This window comes from Pogona vitticeps, chromosome 12 (genome assembly GCF_051106095.1).
Source record: "Pogona vitticeps strain Pit_001003342236 chromosome 12, PviZW2.1, whole genome shotgun sequence".
Taxonomy (NCBI): domain Eukaryota; kingdom Metazoa; phylum Chordata; class Lepidosauria; order Squamata; family Agamidae; genus Pogona; species Pogona vitticeps.
Genome location: NC_135794.1, coordinates 7,355,224 through 7,378,353, shown reverse-complemented (window position 1 = coordinate 7,378,353; position 23,130 = coordinate 7,355,224). Strand labels below are relative to the sequence as shown.

Below are 23,130 nucleotides of genomic sequence, written 5' to 3'. Positions count from 1 at the left end.
TCTATAGATAAAACCAGAAGTTGGTTAGATTAAAAAAGTGTATTGGATATCCAATACTAAACAATAAACATGACAGTATTAAAAATTTATAAGCGTATACAGCAAATACTACAGAAAAAAAATGTACAGAAAATTAGATGTTTACAGCAGTCCTCAGAACTCTCCTACATCAGAACTGTAAAACAATATACAGATCCCCTGTCCTCCATAATGGAGGAAGCTGCCACAAAAGCAGCTTAGCTATGACACTACAAGATACACAATGCTCTTTAAAGTCACAAGATATGTAAAAAACAGTGTTAAAATGTGTAAAAGTGCAATACATATAGTACACTGACTTGAATAAATGTTTTCTTTTTGATTTAACCTTTAAAAAACCCAACTTTGAACAGTTGTTTTATTATTAAAAATATCCCCCGCCCCCTTCCCAGGTTCATGGCAAGATTGACATTCAGGGTGTTCTACGTAAGTAGCAATATATTCACAAAAATAAAATAAAAAAATCCACCAGTGGGGGCTGGGGGTAGAAAATACTGAGTACACATGATGGCATATCTTTGGGTATAGGTACAAGAGAGAAATGTATACATCTGAGGGGCAGGACTCGTGCGCCAACAGAATGCAGTGGAATTGAAGAGAACCCTACACAGAGAAAGGAGTTCCTGATCTTTGCTGTGATAACATTGTACAATGACAAGCAGTCAGGTAGAACACTCTTCCTGTCAGATTTTTTTTTTCATTTTGTAGGTGTTTCTACAAAATGGTGCTCAAGGCATATATATAGTCAGCTCCATTGCCTCCCAACTTAAGGCCCTGGATCTAAGAGCCCAACTCCAAAGAAGCCCATGGTAGCATGTATGCACAGAGCAGGCCTTTTAGATACACCCCAGTGCCTCCTTTGGAGCCGTTTCTGATTTATGATGAGGTTGGGTGTGCCGAAGGTATTCACTGTCCTCTACGAGCACACAAATCCACAACACTCCCACATTTCCCAGAGAACTGGATCCAGGCCAGTGTCTGATTCACCCTCATTCCTCAACGAATTCCCAGTTTGGCCATATATTGGAATTTTCACTGACTGACTGCCCCAACTCCAATCAAACATAAGCTTTCGTTGAATTTGCTACAATTAAGGAAATTGGAAAAGAATCTACATATACCCTAATGCTAAAGAATGTTCCTGAGGTATCAGGATGGCTGCTGATGGAAGACAGAACACTGAGCTTGAATCTAGGTGAACCATTTTTACATTTCATGGCACTTTTATCACTGTAAAAATGAATACAGTATCTAAAAATAGATGGCTTATTGTTTGGATCCAGCATAGCAAGTTTTGTGCATATGTTATAGCTGCTCACCAGGATTAATTCAATGTTTCATCATCAGAAACTTTACAGTCAAATGCCAGTAACTTTTTTTGGTCATATCTGGTTCCAAGTTTTCAAATACATCTGCCTCTATTAGGTCAGAAGCAAACACAGATCTGGAACCATTTTCTGGAGGAAAAAACAGCTTGGGAAACGAGAATTTGCTGGAAGAGAGTGGGTAGCAAAAGCTGTGCGTGGCCAAAAAAAATTGTTCAGTAATATATAATTCCAGCCTTGATTCCATGAGATATTAAAGAACCTATACAGTCCGCTGGTGATCAGAGACCAGGAGCTGTTATGATAACTCGATCTCTGAGCCTACTGCTAGCACTGGACCTGATCTGCAACACTGCTGAGACAGCAAATTTGCCTCCATAAGATCTATGTGTCTCTCTGCCATCCTAACACCCTTTAAAGGTGTTTGTATACATTCCAAAACAATCGGATTCTTTCTCATTGTATTCTTTTCCCTAACAGAGTATGGTGGGAGAGGCAGTAAGCTGATAGCAGGGAGGAAATCAAGTTTTGCTTGAGAAGCTTTCTTTCACCCTCTTCTCTCATGAGAACAGCACTTGAGTCCTGTTAGTAGTTCCTGCTTGTTTCTAGAAGCAAACCTGCAAAGACATTTTATTCTGATTGCAAAATGTTTCTGACCACCTTTGGGATGGTGTACAGTTATAGAGAAAGGTGACTCACAGTTAGTTTATGACTGGCCTCCATACATTAAAAAATCTGGAAGAGAAGACTATGTTGAAAGCACAGGTCTTAAAATAAAACATTTTAAACAACAGAAAGTTTTGCAGGTAAGAAACTGGTATCTGATCCTAAAGAACTCTATATTATAAGGGTATTTCTTAATGAAACTCCCTTGCAAATTAGGAAACAGACACCAGCAGATGATGGGTAAAACATTCTTTCACAAACTCCTGTTTCATGATTCTGGCCTAATTCTCTCAAATATTTTTTTTGTCCACACAAGAAATGTCAACTATTTTGGCATGTGCTTACATGGACAAAGCTAATGTCTCAAGGTAGTAATTTTTCTGTCACATTGATTGAGGATGTGTTCCTGTTATTAAACAAGGATTATTAAATTCACACATGATATTCTGCCTACTTTGGCATATGTTGAAGGTCAGTTGGAGCTATTCAGATTGATAAAATTCATTTCATTGTTCCTTAGGAATAATGAAACTTCCTATCTACTCTGACTTCCTACTCCCATCCTATACTGAAAATGCATTAAAAAGGCAAAACTTTCTTTTGTGTTACAGGTTAATCCAAATAGATAGCTAATCTCACAGTGACGAGAGAAAAATCTAGTCAGGCTTTTAATAATTGTAATATAAAAATAAAAAAGCTTACAAATAGCAAAGCAGCATCCCCCAAGACCATGGATTAACTGCTGGAAAGTGATGTAATTATACACACACTAAAAAAAAAACTGAACTCACACTGGCAATGAATTCCTGTACACAATAGAACAAGCAATCAAATGTCCGTCAAGGCTGTGGGAAACAACACAAATTCCTTTTTTCATCAGATTACATTTTTTAATAAAAAAAAGATATAATAAAATAAAAACACACAAATAAAATTGTACATAAATGAGAATGTCCAACACTGAAAAAGCAGGGAAGGTCACAGCACTGAGACAAAACCCAACTCAAATTAACGTTCAGTCCCATTTCTTCATCTGGATATACTAGATCTCATCAGCCTGACGCATGTCTCCCTGCTTCCCTTTCCTGTGTCACCTCGGCAGGAAGTGGAATTCAACTTTCCAACAGGTTCATTTCAGGGAAATGAATACAAAAGTCACTTGGATTAGCCAGCACTGGCAATGATGCTGCAGCTGGCTGCCCGTCCCTCTTGTGCTGTCCCCCCTAGTCTCTGTACATTTTCTTGTGCTCCAAGGCTAAGTCCCAAGACCTGCGAAACAGGGTTTGGAGTCATTTTCTTGGACAAGGTGGTCACGCTGTTGTGATGGCGTTAAGGTCCTTCATTAGTCCTTCCAGGTGGGCCATCTCTTTGGTCAGCTCATCCGGTTCATAATTCTGCAGGAGATTTAACAGGGTTACTGGACAAGATGGGCTGCATTGTTTGGGAAGGAAGCGAGAGCCAGGGAAGGGACCGGGACCAACAGCTCTGAATTTGGGCATGGCAGCAAAGTCAACTTGATTAGATGGATTGTGTTACTACAGAAACTGAAATGTCCCCATCCCATTTTTCATTTTGCTAAAGGAATGCAAAGGGAAAGGTGAAGACAGGAGCAATGTCCAGCATGTAAACAAACCCAGACAAACAGTAAATGGCGAATTAACACAACACAATGTGACGGAGATGGGGGAGGACACAAGGAAAGAGGAAAAAGAAAAAAGATAAATCAACTTTTTTGCATCCTGGTACTCTAAAGTAATGACTTCAGGCATGCTCCAACTGCCTCCCAACTCTCACTGAGAAGCATGTTGAGGTCTTTTTTCAGAGTGTGCATCAAAGGAATGGGGTTGTCTGTTCATCTCCAGTAGAAACTACCCCACAAAAGCATTTGTAAACCACAGCACAACTGATAATCTAAGTATTTCAGATTCTTTAACAGAATTGGCATTCTCATTTTAATAACCCCAGGTAATACATTCTGTTTTGGAAAGTGTATTATCCTTAGTCTGAAAGGGAATTTTAAACACTCGAATGAATGCTGAACTCTGTCCATGCCAGTATTTTGAGCCTGCTGTTGAGCAAAAATATCCATGCTAGAATTAGAAGTCAGAATGATGGACTTGCCTATATGCCCCTAATCTTTCTATGAGAGCCGGAAACCTACTTTGGCTTTTTAACAATAAAACATGACTATCTGGACTATACAGCCAAGTTCCAACCACCATAATATATGTTACTTAAAGTCTACTGAGAGGAATTCCACTTTGGAAATCTGAAATCCAACATTCTGGCCTGGACCAAGATTATAATTAACAATGCGATTGGCTTGAAAAAAGTAACTTGGCTGCTCTGTCCTGAGATTACATAAAAGGAGCTAGGCTGCCATTTCGTTCTGTAAAGAAATTACACAAAAGGGGGGAAATGCTAACATGGGGATTCAAAGCTGCTTTTGAGCAAGTCTTCCTAGTGCCATAGGACTAATTATGACTAACTGATAAAGAGATTTCCCCCAGAATTGGGGACTTTATACAAATTACATTGGTTGCATAACTGTGCTTTGTCACATGCTGGAAGAAGTAACTGCTGTCACATGACAGCAATGAACAATTACTGATGGGCCGAACCCTGGGGGGGTATGGGCAATTCTGAGTTACTTTATTCTGTGTTCTCAGACATCTAGTGATTTTTATAGAGCAGCTCATATAAAATAAGACTTCAAAGGTTAAGGCTTCATTCTAGCAGAATACTTACACTTTCGGAGTCTTCGAGCATCCTTGTAGTTTCCTGGACATCAGGTGCACTTGGGACCACAACCGGCATTGGAGGTCGAGTTCTGCCTAGAGTGCCAATCGAGGCAGTCTTCACTGAATGAACCGGATGGCCAGCAGCTTAACACAAATTATATTTGCAGTTAGTACGCTGAATAAACAATTTAGGCAACTGGGATTAGTCAATTCAACACCTGCAGCTACATTGCCATCATGTTTTCTCAGATCTCTGGCCATGTATAAACTCAAATGCTCAAGTACAGTTTAAACAATGAAAACTATACTAGCCACCCAGCTCTAAACTATTACTTCAAAGGCGTGGTACAGCACCCAAAGAAAGCCCGTAACAGTAACGTCAGACAAATGTCTTTAGATGGGTTGTCACTTTAGAATTGGTGTAACACTGAGGAAAAGATTCTCTCACTTCCTCTGGCATGGCACGACAAACAGTCCCTCAGGAACAGCTGAGCATCCTACATTCTGCCCAGTATGACCGTCACCATTTTGGGACAACCCAGTGAGGCTTTACTAAGAGTTAACCAGCAACGGCTCCCCTTCCTTTTTGCTAACACCCCGTCCCTTCACAAAAGGCAGTGGTAAAGAGCTGCCTTCCGTGTATAAAACGACCCTCATTTTTTCTCAAATTATTTAAGAAAAAGTGTCATTTTATACACGGAAAAATACAGTAATCTGGCAAAGTGATCTCTGAACTGTACTCCTAATTAGAATAACTGCTTGGGGAAACTAAAATGGTAGCTTAAAAATTGTATATAAATATAAATCTTTCCATCCATTTTGAGATAAACATTTGAAGACAAAAGTGCGAGGACCTTTTTTTTTTTTTTTTTTTTACCATGGGTTGTACTCCTTTAGGGTTAATACACTGGCCACCACCTTCTCTCTTTCTCACCTTATTTCCCATGACACTTTTCTCTTGACTCCCCTAATGCCCTAATCTCCTGCGCTTCAGGACACTCTTGCCAGAATTTTTGTTACTAAGGGGCAGGACCGAAGCAGGTACTTTGGTACATATTTTACTTTGGTACTTAAAACTGTTGCTTTAGTTGTGATATTTTTACACTCATTGCACTTTTCAAGGAATCAGGTGTCTCTGCTTCTGAAGGATCACAACTCTTCCTACAGAGTTGAAGTCTGAAAAAGTGGATGTATCCATAAAACTCTCGTGAAAATATAAGAGCTAGCCTTTAAGGTGCCACAAGATTTTTGCTTTCTGATGGATAGAACCCTAGAGGTGTGGCCATCCAAGTTAATTCATTTTGCCTTTTTCGGATATGCTTAGACAGACTAACACAACTTCTTCTTTGAAGCCCATTTCCTGCATGCAAGACTTCTGTAGTCCACAACAGGAACTCCTTGGCACTCACTTTGCTGGGATAATAAAGGTGTGCTGGGCAGAGCAGGGTCATACGTTGTCCCGGCAGGTGGGACTGCTGGCACAGCAAAGCTCTTCAGAGGATGAGAGGGACGGACATGGGCAGTGGGAAGGTTTGGACCTGCCTCCTCCTCCTGCGTACTGGGCAGGTAGGACCCTGTGGCATTTTCTGGCTCCTGATGCTCAGCACAACACGTCTGAGAAGAGGAAGCAGGCATGGTATCTGTGCTGGGTGTATTCCGAACAGAATCTAGTTAGGGAAGAAAATGAAAATTCATTTTTACTTCAACACAACACAACAGTCCTGCTAATATAAAGCTAACCCCCATCCTTCAAGCACTGTTCTGCAAGTTATTTTTACTGGAATTAGGTAAGCAGTCACCTCAGCAGTAAGCCACATACATTCTCTTAAACACATCCAGGCAGTAGAAGGTCAGAGGAAAAAAAGAACACCTCATATGAGTTGGATTCACCCAATAACAGAAGCCACAGCCTTCAGTTTGCTAGACCTGAGCAGGGTTGTTCATAATATGGTATCTTGGATAATATTAATTCAGAGAGCTGCCGTAAGTTCAAAACGACTGGATGGCAGATACTAATAAACTGAGAACATGGAGATGTCACCAAAGGTTTGCTTGATCTAATTCATATTTACATTTCTGGACTCTACGTCTTTGAAACCTAGACTCTATTCTGTTCAGCAAGAAGTCACTACTGGTCTTCTGCAATGGCCTCACCATCACAAATACTGTATATAGAGCCTCGTGGCGTAGTGGTTAAAACGCTGTACTGCAGCTAAAACTGCTCACGACCTGGGGTTCAAATCCCAGGTAGCTGGCTCAAGGTTGACTCAGCCTTCCATCCTTCCGAGGTCGGTAAAATGAGTACCCAGCTTGCTGGGGGGGCAATGTGTAGCCTGTATAATTAAAATTGTAAACCGCCCGGACAGTGCTTGTAGCGCTATGGGGTGGTATATAAGTCCAATAAATAAATAAATAAATATAGCTAGTGAATCCAGACACCAGCTGATTGACTGGATTAGCTAAGATATCTTTACATTTGCTCTTAATTATTTATCTTCAGATAGAACATATTTTTAACTGAACAGCTCTTCAGTAATTGTGTCCCATTCATGCATACAACAGGCACTTTAATCTTTCTAGTTTCCTTATTGCTAGTATATTTTAAGGAATATAGATCATGTGTATTCTGACATCATAGTTTACTTTTAACTCATGCTGCAAAGATAAATCATTAGGTGTGTAATTAAACAACAGATTGTTATTACCCTCACCACAAAGCAACTGTTCACAGTTTGCATTAAGAAGACAGTGAATTATGCAGATCTCATGAATGAGAAAAGCTCATCAATTATGCAGATATCAATGAGAAAAGCAAGATTATTAAGCCATAGATCAAATAAAATTCAATCACAAAAGCATCCAGAATAACTTCATATTGTCAAAGAATTATAATGACCATATTTAATATGTGGTAATAACAGGTTGCCATTGGAAGCAATGGCTTTTTGAGTGGTCATCTGTGAACGTACACAAATGTGCTTCTGTGCCTGCAGAGATGATCACTTTGAACATTTCAGAGCTGAGCAATTGTGCAGTTGCACCACCAACACCCGCCTACCATGCATTGTCATACCTGCCAATATCACTTCCAGTTCACCACAAAAATCCATAAAGAGAAGGACAGCGGTGTGAGAGTTCACAGATGATTACTTGAAGAATCCAAGTTATTAACAGTCCTTCTTCATGGCCTCTGTTTCACAAAAATGGGAAACCAGCAAACTATCTTACTGGAGGTGTGTGGTGTCATATCAGATTTGGAGAAAGACTCTTCTATTAAAGGGTGCACCAGCAGTCCAGACAAAAGTGACAGATGCATATAGAAGGCTGAGTGCCTCTGCTGTCACAGGGCAAATCTGTGGTAGGGAGACACTACAGTGAGCTGATGCCTAAGTTGATACTGAACTCCTTGAGTGGCTCGTCACTCCCATGAGGCAATGGTGGTTTGGCTATTTGGTGAACAAGGCAACAAGCCAAATGAAGCAGTGTGAGAAACATAGAAGGCCAGTGCCCAGCAAACCTCTAAGGTGTGAACAGATTAGTCTTATGGAAAGGAAGGATTCTGAAAAATCATGGTAAAACTAAGCCCTGATTCAACTGAAATTTGGGCAAAGGATGGTCTTGCTCATATAACAGTTCAGGTAAGGATATTAGCATGGGCGGAAGCTGCCAAGAAATAGGAGTCCAAAAAGGAGCTAGATAAATCAGAAAGCAATCAAATAAAAGTCTTCCGTGAAACAATAATGAAATAAAGGTGATGAAGTAGAAGTTAAGAGATAACAGAAAAAAGATCAAAATGCAAAGCTCAGCTACAGTGGCATGTTCCTATGCTGTTGCTCTGGTGGTGGGTGGAAAAGAAACAGAGGGAAGTGATATTGGCGTGAGGGGCCCTGCGTGGTAGGAGGATGTTACATGTTCAGCTCTGGGGCTTTCCAAACAATCCTCTGTGCAGATGCAGAAGCCGCACTGTGTGAGTCACAAAGTCTACAAAGAAGAATCCTGCTTCCTTGCTCTCCCCCATAACTTTACACATATCCCAAACTTCAGCTTTGCATATAGACAAGATTCACTCTAAGCAGCAACCATTCACTTGACTTATATATCAGTTATAGCAACATAAAGATCTCAGAGAAAGTGTTTTGTTTCGCTTTTGAAATCCAGCTGTTCACCTTGTAAGCATTCCAGCGCAATCCTTGATAGTGGCTTATTTACAATTCAAGATAAATAACTGACCTAGAGAGATGAGGACCTGATACTTTCCTATAGGAGGTTTCTTTAACTGTTTATTTTCAAGTTATTTTCCTGAAGATTAACAATAACAGTCATCCATGCATGAGCGCATAATAGTACCTCTTGCCTTAAAGGCTAAATGGTCCCCCCTTGAGAAACTACTATCAAGATTTCATACTCAGACATGAAGAAGGCAAACAAAGCCTCAACTATTAAACAGAAATTCCCTAACTCTGTTTAGCCAGCATTTTAATTAAACAGTATTCCCTAGCTGGCCACATGAGCAGCAGGACTTATTAATTTTTAATGTTTTAAGAATTGTTTTAATACATGATATTTTATATTGTCTTTTAAAATGTTTTTAATGTTTTTAAGTTTTAATGTTGTACGCCGCCCAGAAGCCACTGGTAATGGTGCGGCTAAAAAATATTGTAAATAAATAAATAAAATAAATAAAATACCTGTTTTTCTTCTATACTGCTGTCTAAACACAACTTAGCAGTACCACAATAACATTGTGCTTGCGGAAACACCATCTACAAATTATATCCAGACAATACACAGGCCTTTAGTGTGTTACGATTCATAAAACATGCTGTTAGAAGGGGATATTATTATCCTTTTTTGTAAACCAGACACAGTATATATCTGACTGAGTTGATTCCAAGTATGAAAAGAGCTTGATTCATTTAAAAAAACATTTCGAGAATAAGAGAAGTAGCTGATTCCCTTTTCCTCTGGAGTTCTTTACCAGCACTGAAATGATCACCCTATCATCAGAGCTCAGAATGCTGATGCTGTTACATAATTGCAGTTTAATTTGGACTTGAAACATAAAAGCACTGCAAAATTAAATAAACCAATTACACTGAGAATCCAAATTGCAAACGAAAGAGATCACAAGACTAACAGCTCAATCCTGCACACATATATGGAAATAAGCCCAGCTGAATTCAGTAGGCTTATTGCTTAGTAGAAGGACGCAGGACTTCAGCCCAAACAAACCACTGGTCATTTCTAACAACCCAGCCCGCCCCCACTTACAAAGTGCCATCTACTTATGTTCTGGAAGTTCTAGGTTTCACATCTTGTTTCCTATTGGCCGCCTTCCAAACCAGCGTGCCCTAGGTCATTCTTCTCACCTGTGGAATTAGCCCTGTCTGAATGGGACACGGAGGTGCCAACTGGCCATGGGTTTGCCTGATGATGGAGATAGCTGCAGGTTGGAGAAGCGATGCTGCCGGAGTGGAAATGATGGTGGGGGTTATCAAGGGAATGGATGGGATGAGCACTAATCACAGCTGTGAATGAACATAAGACAGAAAAAAAGGCTTAACACAGACCAAGCAACATGCATGCCTAAGTGCACCCCGACCCATTGCTCTCCACACATACATACACGCAATTATTAAAAACAGCAGGCTGGCTTCGGAGCACTAGAACGACAGAGATGCTCCCGTCATGGAATTTGCACGACAATAAAAACAAGGAATTAAGAAGGCTGGACTGTAGACTCTTGAGTACTGAAACGTGTCATCTCTATCGCCTTATTTTATTATTTATTGGTTTGGAAGGCATTTTCCTATGTTCTATGTTGAAATGAACAAGTGGAGCAGCAATATGAATTCAAATTACAAGAACTGTTGTAGAACATCAGAGACATGACGTCCACGACAAAGGTGAGCAAACAGAAATTTGGTATATTGAGGTGCAACAGTGATGATGACACGTATTTGATCACAATAAAGAATTGAGAAATACCTGCTATACTTAAAATATGGCACTATGGCAAGTTAAAGCTCCAAGTCAAAAAAATGGCAAAGCAGGAAGAAAATATGAAGTTTTACCGAATGAAAAGACAATATAACGGAAAATATCAGAAAACAAAGGAATTAGGCAGAATTACAATTAAAGATAAAGGCCTGATGGAGACATAATGATTAAGCCTGGTTTATTGCCTTGATTCTGGTTAAAATCCCATAAATACAGTGAAACTGCAAGCCCAACAACCAAGGAGTATGTATGGGGGGGAAGAGAGAGAGAGAGAGAGAGAGAGAAAGCACAGAACTTCACCAATTTCTGCTCAAATGCACGTAACCCTACTGCATGCCCACTTCAAATTAGTTTTACAGTATGGTTTGCAAACAACAAGTGGCCGTGTCCTATATGCAGTGCCAACTAATGCTGAACTCATAACTAGAGTACTAGTCCTTACACAGACAAAATGGCACTAGTTTGGGTCTAGTGGGGATAGGTGTGGTTCAGCAGAGAGATCTGGAAGTAGAGCAATATTTATTTATTTATTTATTTATTTATTTATTTATTTATTTATTTATTTATTTATTTATTTATTTATTTATTTAAGATAAATACTAGTGAAGTGTGCCTATAGAAGCTTAGACAGGAACCAGAAAACTGTCTATTCAGGGTGTTCTCATCCTCTTGAGAACTCTGGTTTATTCAGCTCTTAATTACCAGTTCCTGCCTATCAAATGCAAGTAAGGGGAACAACCTGTCCATTCAGTATGTCCTCCTCTCACTATAGGAAACAAACAGGTCATGGTAAGCTCCAACATTTCTGTCTGTGCCAAAATGGGCATTATTAGCAAACTTGGGGAAAATCTGAAGGTTTCACTAGTGATAAAACCAAACTTGGGCACAGATTCAGTTGATTCACAAGGTTGGGCTGAGAGAGAAGGAAGGTTGGGCTTAGATGAGACATGGAGTAGAGTAGAAAGTAGAGAATTGTATTTCTAATCTCTGCCTTCATTGTCTCTTGTTCTATTTGTCTACTTCTCTTTCCTCCTTGGAAAGAAAGAAAACATACATATATAAAGAACAAGAAGGGAACATCTCAGTTGTAAGGACATGTAGGTCTTTAGCACATACTGAGGAACTGTTTTCAAAACAGCACGCTAGGGCTGGAGCAGAAGACTATGCAGTAGAAAAGAAAGTTTGGAAGAACGTGGAATAAAAATCAGATGCATCAACAGAACAGAACTCTGTGGGAAAACTGAGTGTAAAACAGCATAGTTAAACTGAGGCACAGTAATGCTGAGTAGAAAGCAAGAACATAAGATCTGTTAAATTACATTTGTAACAATATTGCCATGATAAAAATTGGCTGATGATATTTATTTATGAAAATAGCACTTTGCACCCATGTCACTTAACTTTTCTCTTCTGAAGGCTCTGCATATATATGAGTGTTCAGCAAAGTATTTTGAGTAACTAATTTCTTCTCATATTCCCAAGAGAACAGGTTGCTAAATTCAGTGAACCAAGTCTGATTTTACAATGAACAGTAGTTAATTTCTTTTCAATACACAGTTTTTAAAAAAATTATTCCCTCAATTTTACCTTATACACAACTTACACTGTCCTAAAATATCAGTGTCATCCCATCCCTTGAGATTCTGGGGGATTATAGTACAAAAATAATTTTCCCAACTGTTTACTCTTCTCCATTAAAGGTGGGTACTAATGGACAGGGATTCTGTGTCAAGATACCACACAAAACACAGAGTTCACTCAACTACAGCCAGGATCTGGCCACCTCAAGGCAGCAGTCTTGTTTCAGCTTCCTCTGAGTGCTGTAATTCCAGCAACAGTACAGCAGTCAAACTATACTTAGGTTAAACAAAAATACCAACAATGCACATACCTGGTACATATTCACATACAGTGGTGCCTTGAATAGCGAGCGCCTCTATTAACGAAGAAACCGAATAGCGATGTGGTTTTCGGGGCATTTTTTCGCCTTGATTAGCGATTTTTCCTATGGGCGATTTTTGAATAGCGATCTTCGGGACCACGCTTCGAATAGCGAGTCCGTTTTAGGTCCCCTGTTTACGATTAGCAAGTTTTTAAACAGCCGCGCGATCGATATTTTTAGAAGGGTTTAAAGTTAAGGTTTAGGGTTTGAAATGTTTGAGATCGTAAAGTGCACTGAATAAACCCTTTGTTAACCCAATTTGACCTTGTTCTGACTCTTTTTTAATTTGTTGTGGATTTTCCCCCATTGAGATGCATTGAATAGGTTTCAATGCATTTCAATGGGGGAACTGCGTTTTGAATAACGAGGTTTCCTATGGAGATTTTCCATTAGCGATGGCAATTCGTTCCAATTGGAACGGATTAGCTGGCTTTCAATGCATTTCAATGGGAAACTGCGTTTTGAATAGCGATGAATTTGAATAGCGAGTTTTTTTGCGGAATGGATTAACCTCACTATTCGAGGCACCACTGTATATGGATTGCTATTAACTGCCTCAATTTGGGCTCCATAAAGAGCACCTGAGTGTACCAGTCCCTCTTGCAATTAACGGATTGCCACCAACAACTAGAACATGACCCTACGCAACGTATTCTTATCTTGAAAATGTTTCTCCCCAATAGTAAAAGGGAGTACACTTGCAAACACTAGCTAGCCACTGCCAACTTGGTGTTCCTGACAATGTGGAACTGGAAGTACCACAGCTTGACTACTGTCACTTAGTCACTAACACAACTAAAAGGGCAGCAAAATTAAATGGAAGGTGATGGGATTTTCTTATTTTAAATATGGCAGGAAAACTGAGTCAAAATCCAATTGTGTAACTTTTCACCTGGAGCAACTCATATTGAGCACTGGAGATATTTGGTTTTGGTCTCTGGCTAGAGGTTGGGAGTTCGATTCTCCACTGGGCCTCCTTGACAGGGGGTGGACTGGATGATCCAGAGGGTCCCTTCCATCCCCATAGTTCCATTTAATGTATTTAAAGTTTCTCCCCTCACCCCATTTTAGATTTTGAGGTCCCTTGGGTTCCCTTTTGCTCCGGAGAAGACCTTGGGAGCCTTAGGGGCTGGTATGAGCTTTTAAAAGTCAAAATCACGGCTGGAGCACTGCCACAAGAACGAGGACTGTGCCAATCTAGGAGAGATTTTTGACTTAAGTTTTCCCTCCCCATTCTGAGGCCCCTAAAGATTTCTCCAGGAGAAAAGAGAGCCAAAGGAAGCCTCAGAACAAAAAATGGGGGAAAAGCAAAGCTTTTAGTTCATATAAATTAAATGTTTCCAGCATCTGATCTGCGTTGTGCCAGATGCAAAGTTACACAACAGGATTTCCCCATTATTATTTTTTTCGTTTTCACAAATCACATTTAATTGTATTACAAAACTTGCAATAATTCAACCTATGCGAAGGCTACCTATCTTCAGAAATTAATTTTAAATGGATAACTGCTTAAATTATTAACATTAAATCTACAAAAAGAAAGTGCTAAGAAACATTTAATATATGTATGCTATTTTGCTTAAGGGCTGTTTAGCATACAACTCAATTTGACATCAATTTATCATACTAACTTGGCATGGAAATATTATTAGGTTCAATGCTTGCAGGCCACTAAGTATTTATAATCTTGACATTATTTTCATGACAATAAGATAATTACACATTTCTTATCCGAAGTTTCCCAGCAGTAAACACATTTCACATAGAACAAAGATTTAGCTAACATTCATCACACAACCCCCATGCAACATGGAGTTGAATTAGATATTTTTAAGTTTTGTAGTAATAACCAAGGCTAGACTTACGCTGAGGAGGTTGAGAATCAAATGGCATCATCATTTTTGGCCTCATTCCCCTTCTTCCCGCAAGGGTGGACATGCTATCCTCTGATTCATGCCCTAAAAGAAGCATAAGGAATATGAGATACAATAATTTTTACAATCGTCATAACATCCCTATCAGCAAACACAAAGCTCTGACAACTAATACAAAGAAATTCTCATGCCAAACACCAAGCCTCCCTCCTCCTCCTCCTCCTCCATACATACTCTTAATAAGAAATTTCATCAAAAGGGTTAGTAGTGGTGATTGCTCCCTAAATTCTTCCAAACCAGAATAGATTTGCTCAATAAACTGTTAAGTGTTTCACATAATACTATTAACTCTAATTTTGTGCATATTTGTTCCAGGTGATTCTCTGTTTTCACTTAATACACATTACTATTAATTTGACTTTTGTGATGCAGTCAAGTAACAGATGTAAAATTAAGCATCCTAGTAAAAGGCTTGAAACAGTCAGATTAAATTTTAGCTTGGTATCACCTAAACTCACCTCTGTATGAGTTCCGTCTTTGATGGATATTGCTGTCCATGGAGTTGTCAACGGGTGTGATGTCTTGGGAATTACGAGGGATTGGGGTATCTGTCATGATTGGATTGGGATCTGGAGATTTATCAATGGGTTTCAGTTCCAGTCTCTCGTGATGAATCCAAAGGTCAGGTGGTTTAACATCCTTGGAATTCCCTTTGTATTTATGAGACCCATTCACAGGTTTGCAAGCAGCACGCTTCCTTTGAAAATGACAAGACAAAACCTCAAGGTTTTGTGGATAGTCATAAAGCTACTTTCGGGTCTTTCCTCATGCAGTCTAACCAACTACTGTACCATGTAGCTGTCTATGGAAATACCTTTATTCCATGGATAGCCCCCCCCTCCATGTTATGCTGTGTTTGTTGATTCTAATCCCTTATTGCTTTCTTTTGAACCACCCGCTCAAAAAGCAGAAAGGTTTACCTCATTTGAACTACCAGATTTCTAAAATCACATTTACACAAACAAAATATGCAGGTTATTTCTTTTACACATATTAAACAGAACCAGACATCTATGAGAAATTAAATGCACACTCTCAAGTGGTAGAACAAAGAAGCTTCTGCAACGGCTTACTTTTTCTGATGGGAGGTGGTGCGCCGAGTGCAAAAGATGGCAACAATCACCACTACTACAATGGTTATCACTCCAACAGACACGATGATTACTAGAAGCATATTGTACTCAAGAGGAGAAGGACTTCCATGAGGGCTGTTACTTCCTTAAAAAGAGCACAGAGATTACTTATTATTAAGTGTGGACCCCTGAAATTTTGACTCTTACTTAATCTTAGTAAGTAGATTCATAAAATTTTACAGCAAAAAACTTATAAGAAATATCTATGCTGTGCTATACAGATATTCTGCACTGCCAGGAATTTCAAAAGGATATTTCTGTTCTGAGGTAAGTCTTCCACAAATGACCCACCAACTTTTCTTGGGAAACATTAAACTGTCTCAGCATTACAGCTGTTACCAAAACGAAAGACGTTACTTACCACCCATGGGTGTTTTATAGTCTGTCCCACCATCCTGTGGACGATTTCCTTTTCCTGCAGAACCCAATGCTATAGAACAAAAGGGTGACAATGTTATTTGTATTTTATGCCCTATATATCTTTCTGCTTCTCAAATGTTTTGATTCTTTTTTAGAGTAACAAAACATGTTCCAGAGACACAGACAGAAACAGGTGCACATAGACTCTGGACTTTTCTTTAAGTGCCTGTCCAATGACATCCATGCAACAAAAGGCACATGTAAACAGACACAGACACACAGAAGTCATCCATGGCTTAGCTCTCAAAGCAAGGAGTTGGAACCCATCACAATCAGACTGTGAAACCAAATACATCAATAAGTATGGGCAGAATCCACAGGTATTCCTGGCAATTTTATTTGTGGGTTGTGGGTGAGGAAAGCTATACTATTATATTGTTCCAGCAAGACTATTTTTATTCTCTGTTCAAAGTAAGATGTACCTTTACAAATATGAGAACATTTTGGCTCTGGTATGTTATAAAAGAAAATATTAAATATGAATTTTCCTTCCAATAATGAACCATAGCAATTTGTTACTACAGTGGTGCCTCACATTACGACGTTAATTCATTCCAGCGAAATCACTGTAGAACGAAAACGTCGTAATGCGAAAATAAAAAGCCCATTGAAACGCATTGAAACCCCTTCAATGCGTTCCAATGGGCTGGAAACTCACCGTCCAGTGAAGATCCTCCATAGGGCAGCCATTTTCGGTGGCTGTCTTGCGAGGAATCCATCCCAGAAAAAGTGGGGAGCCATTTTATTTACCCAGGGGCCATTTTGAAACCGCTGATCAGCTGTCCGAAAATCATCGTTTTGCGAAGAATCAGTTCCTGAAGCAGGGAACTGTTCATCACAAAGTGAAAAACCCCTATTCAGACCATCATTTTGCGATCACAATTGCGATCGCAAAAAGATCGTCATAATGTGGTTTCGTCATAATGCGGGGCAATCGTAAAGCGAGGCACCACGGTACAGAAGTTATAATGTACTCCAAAGATGCTTCATTGAAGTTTGGCAATATTCATATTTACTTGATTGGTTAAAAAGAAGAAGAAGAAATGTGTGCGGCTGTTATAAATTATTCAGTTTCAATTGAATGAGAGGAAGAAGTATTGGAATCTGTAAAAACTCCCAGTGAAATAGATCTATTAGACTTTGAGGTGTTACAATATTTAGGGTTTTATTATTTAAGTAAGAATATTGGAGTAGAATAGTATAGTAGGAAAGCTATACTACTAACTCAGAGGTCCCTTAGTCTCCTAGATACTGTATAAAGGGTGCAAGCAAGCAAAACAAGAATAGGCTCCATATGTTGATATAATGTAGTACTACCATTTTGCCTGTGAAAATATATATAGTCACCCCTCATTATGGTGAGAGAGCATAATGAGCAGCCCATTTCTGAAACATTCATTTGAACCCATTTTTTAAAGCACTCAGAACAGTCTCTGGAGTTGGAACAGTATAATAGTATAGCTTTTACAATAGGCAATCAATTGCTTTGCTATTACAATAAACAATCAATTTATTTTTACTTATTTCTTTTGATTTGTATACCGCCCCATTAGTGCAAGCTGCTTAAAAGTAGAATGAGTGACAGCAACTGTAAAATGCCTGCATGCAAATAATGATTTTCAGATGCCATATTTATTGATATTAAACCTATCAACACACAATTGAACTTCATCAGTGAATCTAAAGACAAGCTAAGCCCCTTTAGGCTTTACAACTATGTTCTGTGCGTTTTACCTCTCTTTGACCAGAACGTAATTACAACATAAGTTTACAAGCAAACCAGATTTATATATAAAAACACAAGGACAGAAAATCCTGCAGAATGAAAATGCTATCTGCTATACAGGTACATGTAGAAAAGCTACATGTGTTGTCCTTGAGTATTACTGGAAACAACCTAACACATGTTGGGACATTTACAAATATATCCTGAAACAGATTCAGATTTAATGGTTGTTGTGGGTTTTTCAGGCTCTTTGGCCGTGTTATGAAGGTTGCCAAAGAGCCCTAAAAACCCACAACAACCATTAAATCCCGGCCGTGAAAGCCTTCGCGAATACATTAGATTCAGATTTAGATACAAATTAGATTGTGTCATAATTAGATCAGATCCACTGGAGTCAATAGGATATAGTCATTATTTTAATGGATGTGTTTTAAGCATGACCAAATCTGTGTCCAAATCTGACACTGTAGTCCATTTTAGCTCAGCAAAGTGAACCACTTACTTGGTATATCTGGAATGCAAACAGTTAAATGAACACTGACTCAGGTGATCCATGGCTCAAACAGAAGTGTCCATTTTTTTAATTGTTTAAAGCAAAGTAAACAGGTCCATTTAACTTATTTTTAACAACATATCAATAAATGAACAACACAATTTATTTTAAATAATGCTTGTGTGTCAGGGTGAGTATGCGAAATGACCCTTTGTGCAAACTAGAAAAATATTGTGTGCTGCCACTTGGTTTCCTCTGAAATCAAATCTTAGTAGACTGTGTGTCTGAGCAAAACCATCTGCTTCCACAGTGGGCTCTCTGCTCAAACTACAGATATGTGAATGCACCCACCCTGCACATGCATTTGTATACATGGTGCCAAGCATGGACACACTCATCCTGCACTGCCTAATAAATGAGGTTTCATTCAAAACACACTGAGCACAATAACTCAGTGGCTTAGGTCTCTGGCTGAGGAGCCAGAGGCTGGGGGTTCGATTCCCCACTGGGCCTCCTTAAGAGGGGCTGGATTCCATGATCCACAAGGTCCCTTCCAGCTCTGCAGTTCTAAGATTATTATTATAAAAACATTTCCTGCTTTTCAGATTTTTAAAAGTCTATGCAAGCACACATTTGGCATTTAATAATGCAAATGCTGTTAGAAAATGAACAAAAGAGGGCGGGGGGGAATGACACAGAAAGCATGTCCACTGGTTTACCTTGATCATTAGACATTTTATCTGAAGTTTCAGCTACCAGGACAAGCAATGGAGGGAAACAAACAAGAGAAAGATCACCAAATCTGAAAGTGCGGCCAAAATTCACTTGCACAGAATGCTACCCCTACAAAACTAAAAGCTTACCTGACAGGGTTGTTTCCTACTTTTTAGTTCTTGTTCACATATCACAACAAGAAATACTCAAAAGTATGAAGAAATCCTGTACTTTACCACTTCTTAGATGTGTGGTTTTTTAGTTTACTAATTCACGGGTGTGTGGGGTTTGACAGCTCCCCCTCCCCGAGTGGGTCTGCTCCATGGAAACTTTTGGCAGCATTCACAAACTTACTTGCACTCAGTAGGGCAAATTCAGGTAACAAACTGTTCTGAAGACTGACTCCTACAGTGAACTGTGTACTCACAATTATTCATGCATGTATCACTCATGACAATAACTTGAATATTTGTATTTTCAGGTTCATGGCTCAGTATTTTGGTTCAAAGAAACACAGTTAAGTTCCACTTACAAAACAGCCTAACAACTGCTGCCTGCATTTTCTATTTTTGTTGCATAGAGTTTATTAAATAAATATTTATTCTTCTCACCTGAAACACGAGCAAGGGTGGTGACAAAATTTCACACACCCTCGCCAAGATATTTCTGAAAATGGAGGAGGGTGATTTTCTCATAGTGGAACCCAGTTCTCTTCTCATCTTTCCAGGAGAGGGCTCAATTAAGAATTTTACTGTTACGTTGCTTTTCCCCAAACGTTCGATCAGGAAACACATTCAGTTTTGAAATCAACTTACCTTTAGGTGTTCTGAACTGTACTGCCTCTGACATGGGGCCCATGCCTTTAGAGTTGCGAGCCTGGATTTTGAAATAATACGCTGTGTCAAGGGTCAACTCTTGAATCTGGTGCGTCAGTCTATTTCCGACGACAGGTTCAATAACCCAATCATGTATTTCTGCATTGACATCTGTGCTGTAGTAAATGATGTACCCTGCACAGAAAGTGGAATACAGTTAGCAAATTAAGAGGACAAGTTTCCAAGAGTTTTTTGAATCATTAAACATAAGGACCTTTAAACACTTGAAACAACTAAATAAATTCTAATTTCTCAAGTTTATTTATTTTCTCATTTATTGAGAAAGAATTATTCATAATTCTTTCTCAATGAAGACAGGAAAGCAATTGGCTAGTTCATTACACCTAATACAAAATGATTATTTCCTCACTTGTATGCAGGGTCATTTTCTAATAAATGCTAAGGAGCTGTTCTGCATTTCATGCAATATATTCCATTATATATATAGAGTGGTCCGGTGGGCCAGATAGGCGGGGTATAAATTAAATAAATAAATAAATAAATCTCTAGGATTATTTAAGATTTTAAAGATCTGACATGTATGATCTACTTTTTCCTCAGTTCAAACAAACACTACTAACAAACTTCTGACGTGTGAAAATTCCAGTATCTAGTAATACATTTAATACGATGGTATGCTTGTTAGGACTCTTAATATGAAATGTAGGATGAATGGCTTAATAAGGATGTTACAACTAGCACTATATATTGTAAATGACCTACTCATTATTTTCAATCAATTTACATTTGCTTCTGATGAAATGTAACTCTTGAAGTGCCAACATTATATTGTAACATATCATAATTTTGGCTATTGTATTTCAACTGTCTGTTCTAGGAGCATTCAAATACCATCCACTTCAATTCCACTTGAATTATTTGTTTTAGAAATCATAACCAATTCCCTTCAAGCCAATTTTTAGCCTATCTAATTTGATGTGCATCTCAACATTTTAAAATATTTGCATATACGTATCTGTCTGAATAGTGAAAAAAAAAATACAAACATGAGAAAAATAAAGTGATCTAACCTTGGATGGAACGTGACACGCAGAAGCACCAATAAATAAATAATTCTTAACCTCCTGAGTTTCCTTTCTTCTTCCCCATCTCCACCAAGAGCCATGCAATTTAGATTATGTCCTGTTCCTAACACTGCCATGACCTATCACACATAAATCCCACACAAACTTCAGACACACAAGTAACTCAGTTAATTGGATTGAGACCCGCAGTTGCCTAAAACCAAACCAAACAAACAAGCAAATACTCCTCCTGAAAATTAAAGCAATGGGAATAGCAGTCCCTCTGTACAGTGGTGCCTCGCAAGACGAGCACTTCGTTTTACGACGAAATCGCATAATGACAAAGTTTTTGCGATCGCAAAAGGATGTTTCCTATGGGTTTTTTTCGCTTTGCAATGATCGGTTCCCTGCTTCGCTAACCAATCATCGCAAAATGACGATTTTCGCACAGCTGATCGGCAGTTTCAAAATGGTCACCGGGAAAAAAAAACGGCTGCCTGCTGTTTTCTGGGACGGATTCCTCGCTGCACGGGCAGCGAAAATGGCCGTGCTATGGAGGATCTTCGCTGGACGGTGAGTTTCAAGCCCATAGGAACGCATTAATCAGGTTTCAATGCGTTTCTATGGGCTTTTAAAAATCGCTTTACGATGTTTTCATTCTACAGCCATTTCACTGGAACAAATTAACATTGTAATGCGAGGCACCACTGTATTTTCTTACATCCTTTCAATGCAAAATGGCTGCCATCACAGGGATAAGGAAATTCCCTACCAGGGGGTTTGCAAGAGAGCTTGGGCTTTTTTCACTGGTGATTGAACTGTCAAGTCCTGCTCTGCACATCCTCATTCTTCTAGTATAGTATTACTTTCATTTTCTGTGTTTCTTTATTTGATCAGCTCTTTTTAACCTTCAAAGTGCTGTGTCAATATTTGGCATTCTAGAAAGCTCAAATTCAGTTCAAGCACTTGTTTGGGCTTCATCTTCACTTTGCTGCAAATCAGTTTGGAAAATGACAAATATCCCTGCTTTGCTTCATTTTCTGAATAATTTCTGAATCAGGAGCACGTGCCTAATCTATTCTTTGAACATATTACATGTAGGGGAAAATGCAGTATATAATTAAATAGACAATGGACTAAATCCAGGTCCCCAGCTCACAAATTATACAGCTCACACAAGAAAGCTATTTGTATAGTTTAATAAAAGTGGCAGGCAGTATATTCTTCTTCTTTAATGTTCCAGAGTAAGACAATTATAAACCCTTTGCTCTTGAGAGAAAGATCTTCCATTAAAGCATGAGGGATGTTTTTCATAAAATAAATTACTAGTTGGTTTAAGCTCTCTGATTTTCTTACTTTTTTTCAGATACAAAAAAAAGAGAATCAATACAAGATTGCTAAAAACATATCACTATGCCAAAAGTTAATTAACTGAAGATATTTTAGTCACATTTTAAACTGATAAAAGAACATAACTAGCATTAAAAAGAATATAACTGAGGCACCAAGTACAAACAGTGATTCTGAGGTAGCTGGTACTCAGGATGATACTGCTGACAGTTGACACTGTTGACGAGGTCAGAAGTAAAGTCAGCAGCCATGTTGAAAACGTGAAGGATCCCAGGTATGAGGCTGAAAGGTGATTAGGTGGTCCTGTCAGAAGATTTGACAGTTTTGGTCCCAGTATCAAGGTTGGTGATGTCATGGTCAGTATCAAGGATAGTATGTGGCAGAGGTTGATAAAGCAGTACTTCTGCCACTTGAGAGGAAGTTGTGTCAGGTGATCAAACAAATTTTGTGGTAATTGATGGGAAAAGCCATTATCAAGTGAAAGGAAACGTTTACATCTCTCCCAGTCCTGATGGGATCATGAGTGATACTATGGGTCCTCCCGAAGCTATAGGGAGATTTATCAACTGATTTGTGATCCCAGGCACAGGAAGGTGATGAGTATTGACAGCAGTTGGGATAGCAGTGCACCAGGTTCCATGAAGTATACAGAGTATGCGGATAATGAGAATAAGAGGAGGATGGTGAATATTCCTCTGACCATGATCTGGAGTAGCAATGAAAGCAGGGAGAGCAGGATGAAGACTG

At 39.0% G+C, this 23,130-nt stretch overlaps 1 protein-coding gene across 15 annotated transcripts in view; it reads right to left on the bottom strand.

Moving 5' to 3' along the window:
- Positions 1-24: 24 nt before the first annotated feature.
- NEO1 (neogenin 1) overlaps positions 25-23,130 on the bottom strand; it is a 131,135-nt gene continuing 108,029 nt past the window's right edge. For 4 of the 15 annotated variants that reach the window (XM_020803683.3, XM_072981709.2, XM_072981710.2 and 1 more), the window contains exons 20-29: positions 19,949-20,143; positions 19,139-19,171; positions 16,142-16,210; positions 15,721-15,865; positions 15,106-15,344; positions 14,579-14,671; positions 10,141-10,299; positions 6,181-6,438; positions 4,779-4,915; positions 25-3,424 (exon numbers count right to left, since the gene is read on the bottom strand). In XM_020803683.3, coding sequence (XP_020659342.3) covers positions 3,341-3,424; positions 4,779-4,915; positions 6,181-6,438; positions 10,141-10,299; positions 14,579-14,671; positions 15,106-15,344; positions 15,721-15,865; positions 16,142-16,210; positions 19,139-19,171; positions 19,949-20,143 — 1,412 coding nt within the window. In that variant the 3' untranslated portion in view covers positions 25-3,340. Of the gene's footprint in view, positions 3,606-4,778; positions 4,916-6,180; positions 6,439-10,140; positions 10,300-14,578; positions 14,672-15,105; positions 15,345-15,720; positions 15,866-16,141; positions 16,211-19,138; positions 19,172-19,948; positions 20,144-23,130 lie in introns of all 15 variants that reach the window. The other 11 variants (XM_072981708.2, XM_072981711.2, XM_072981713.2 and 8 more) reach the window with 7 other exon arrangements.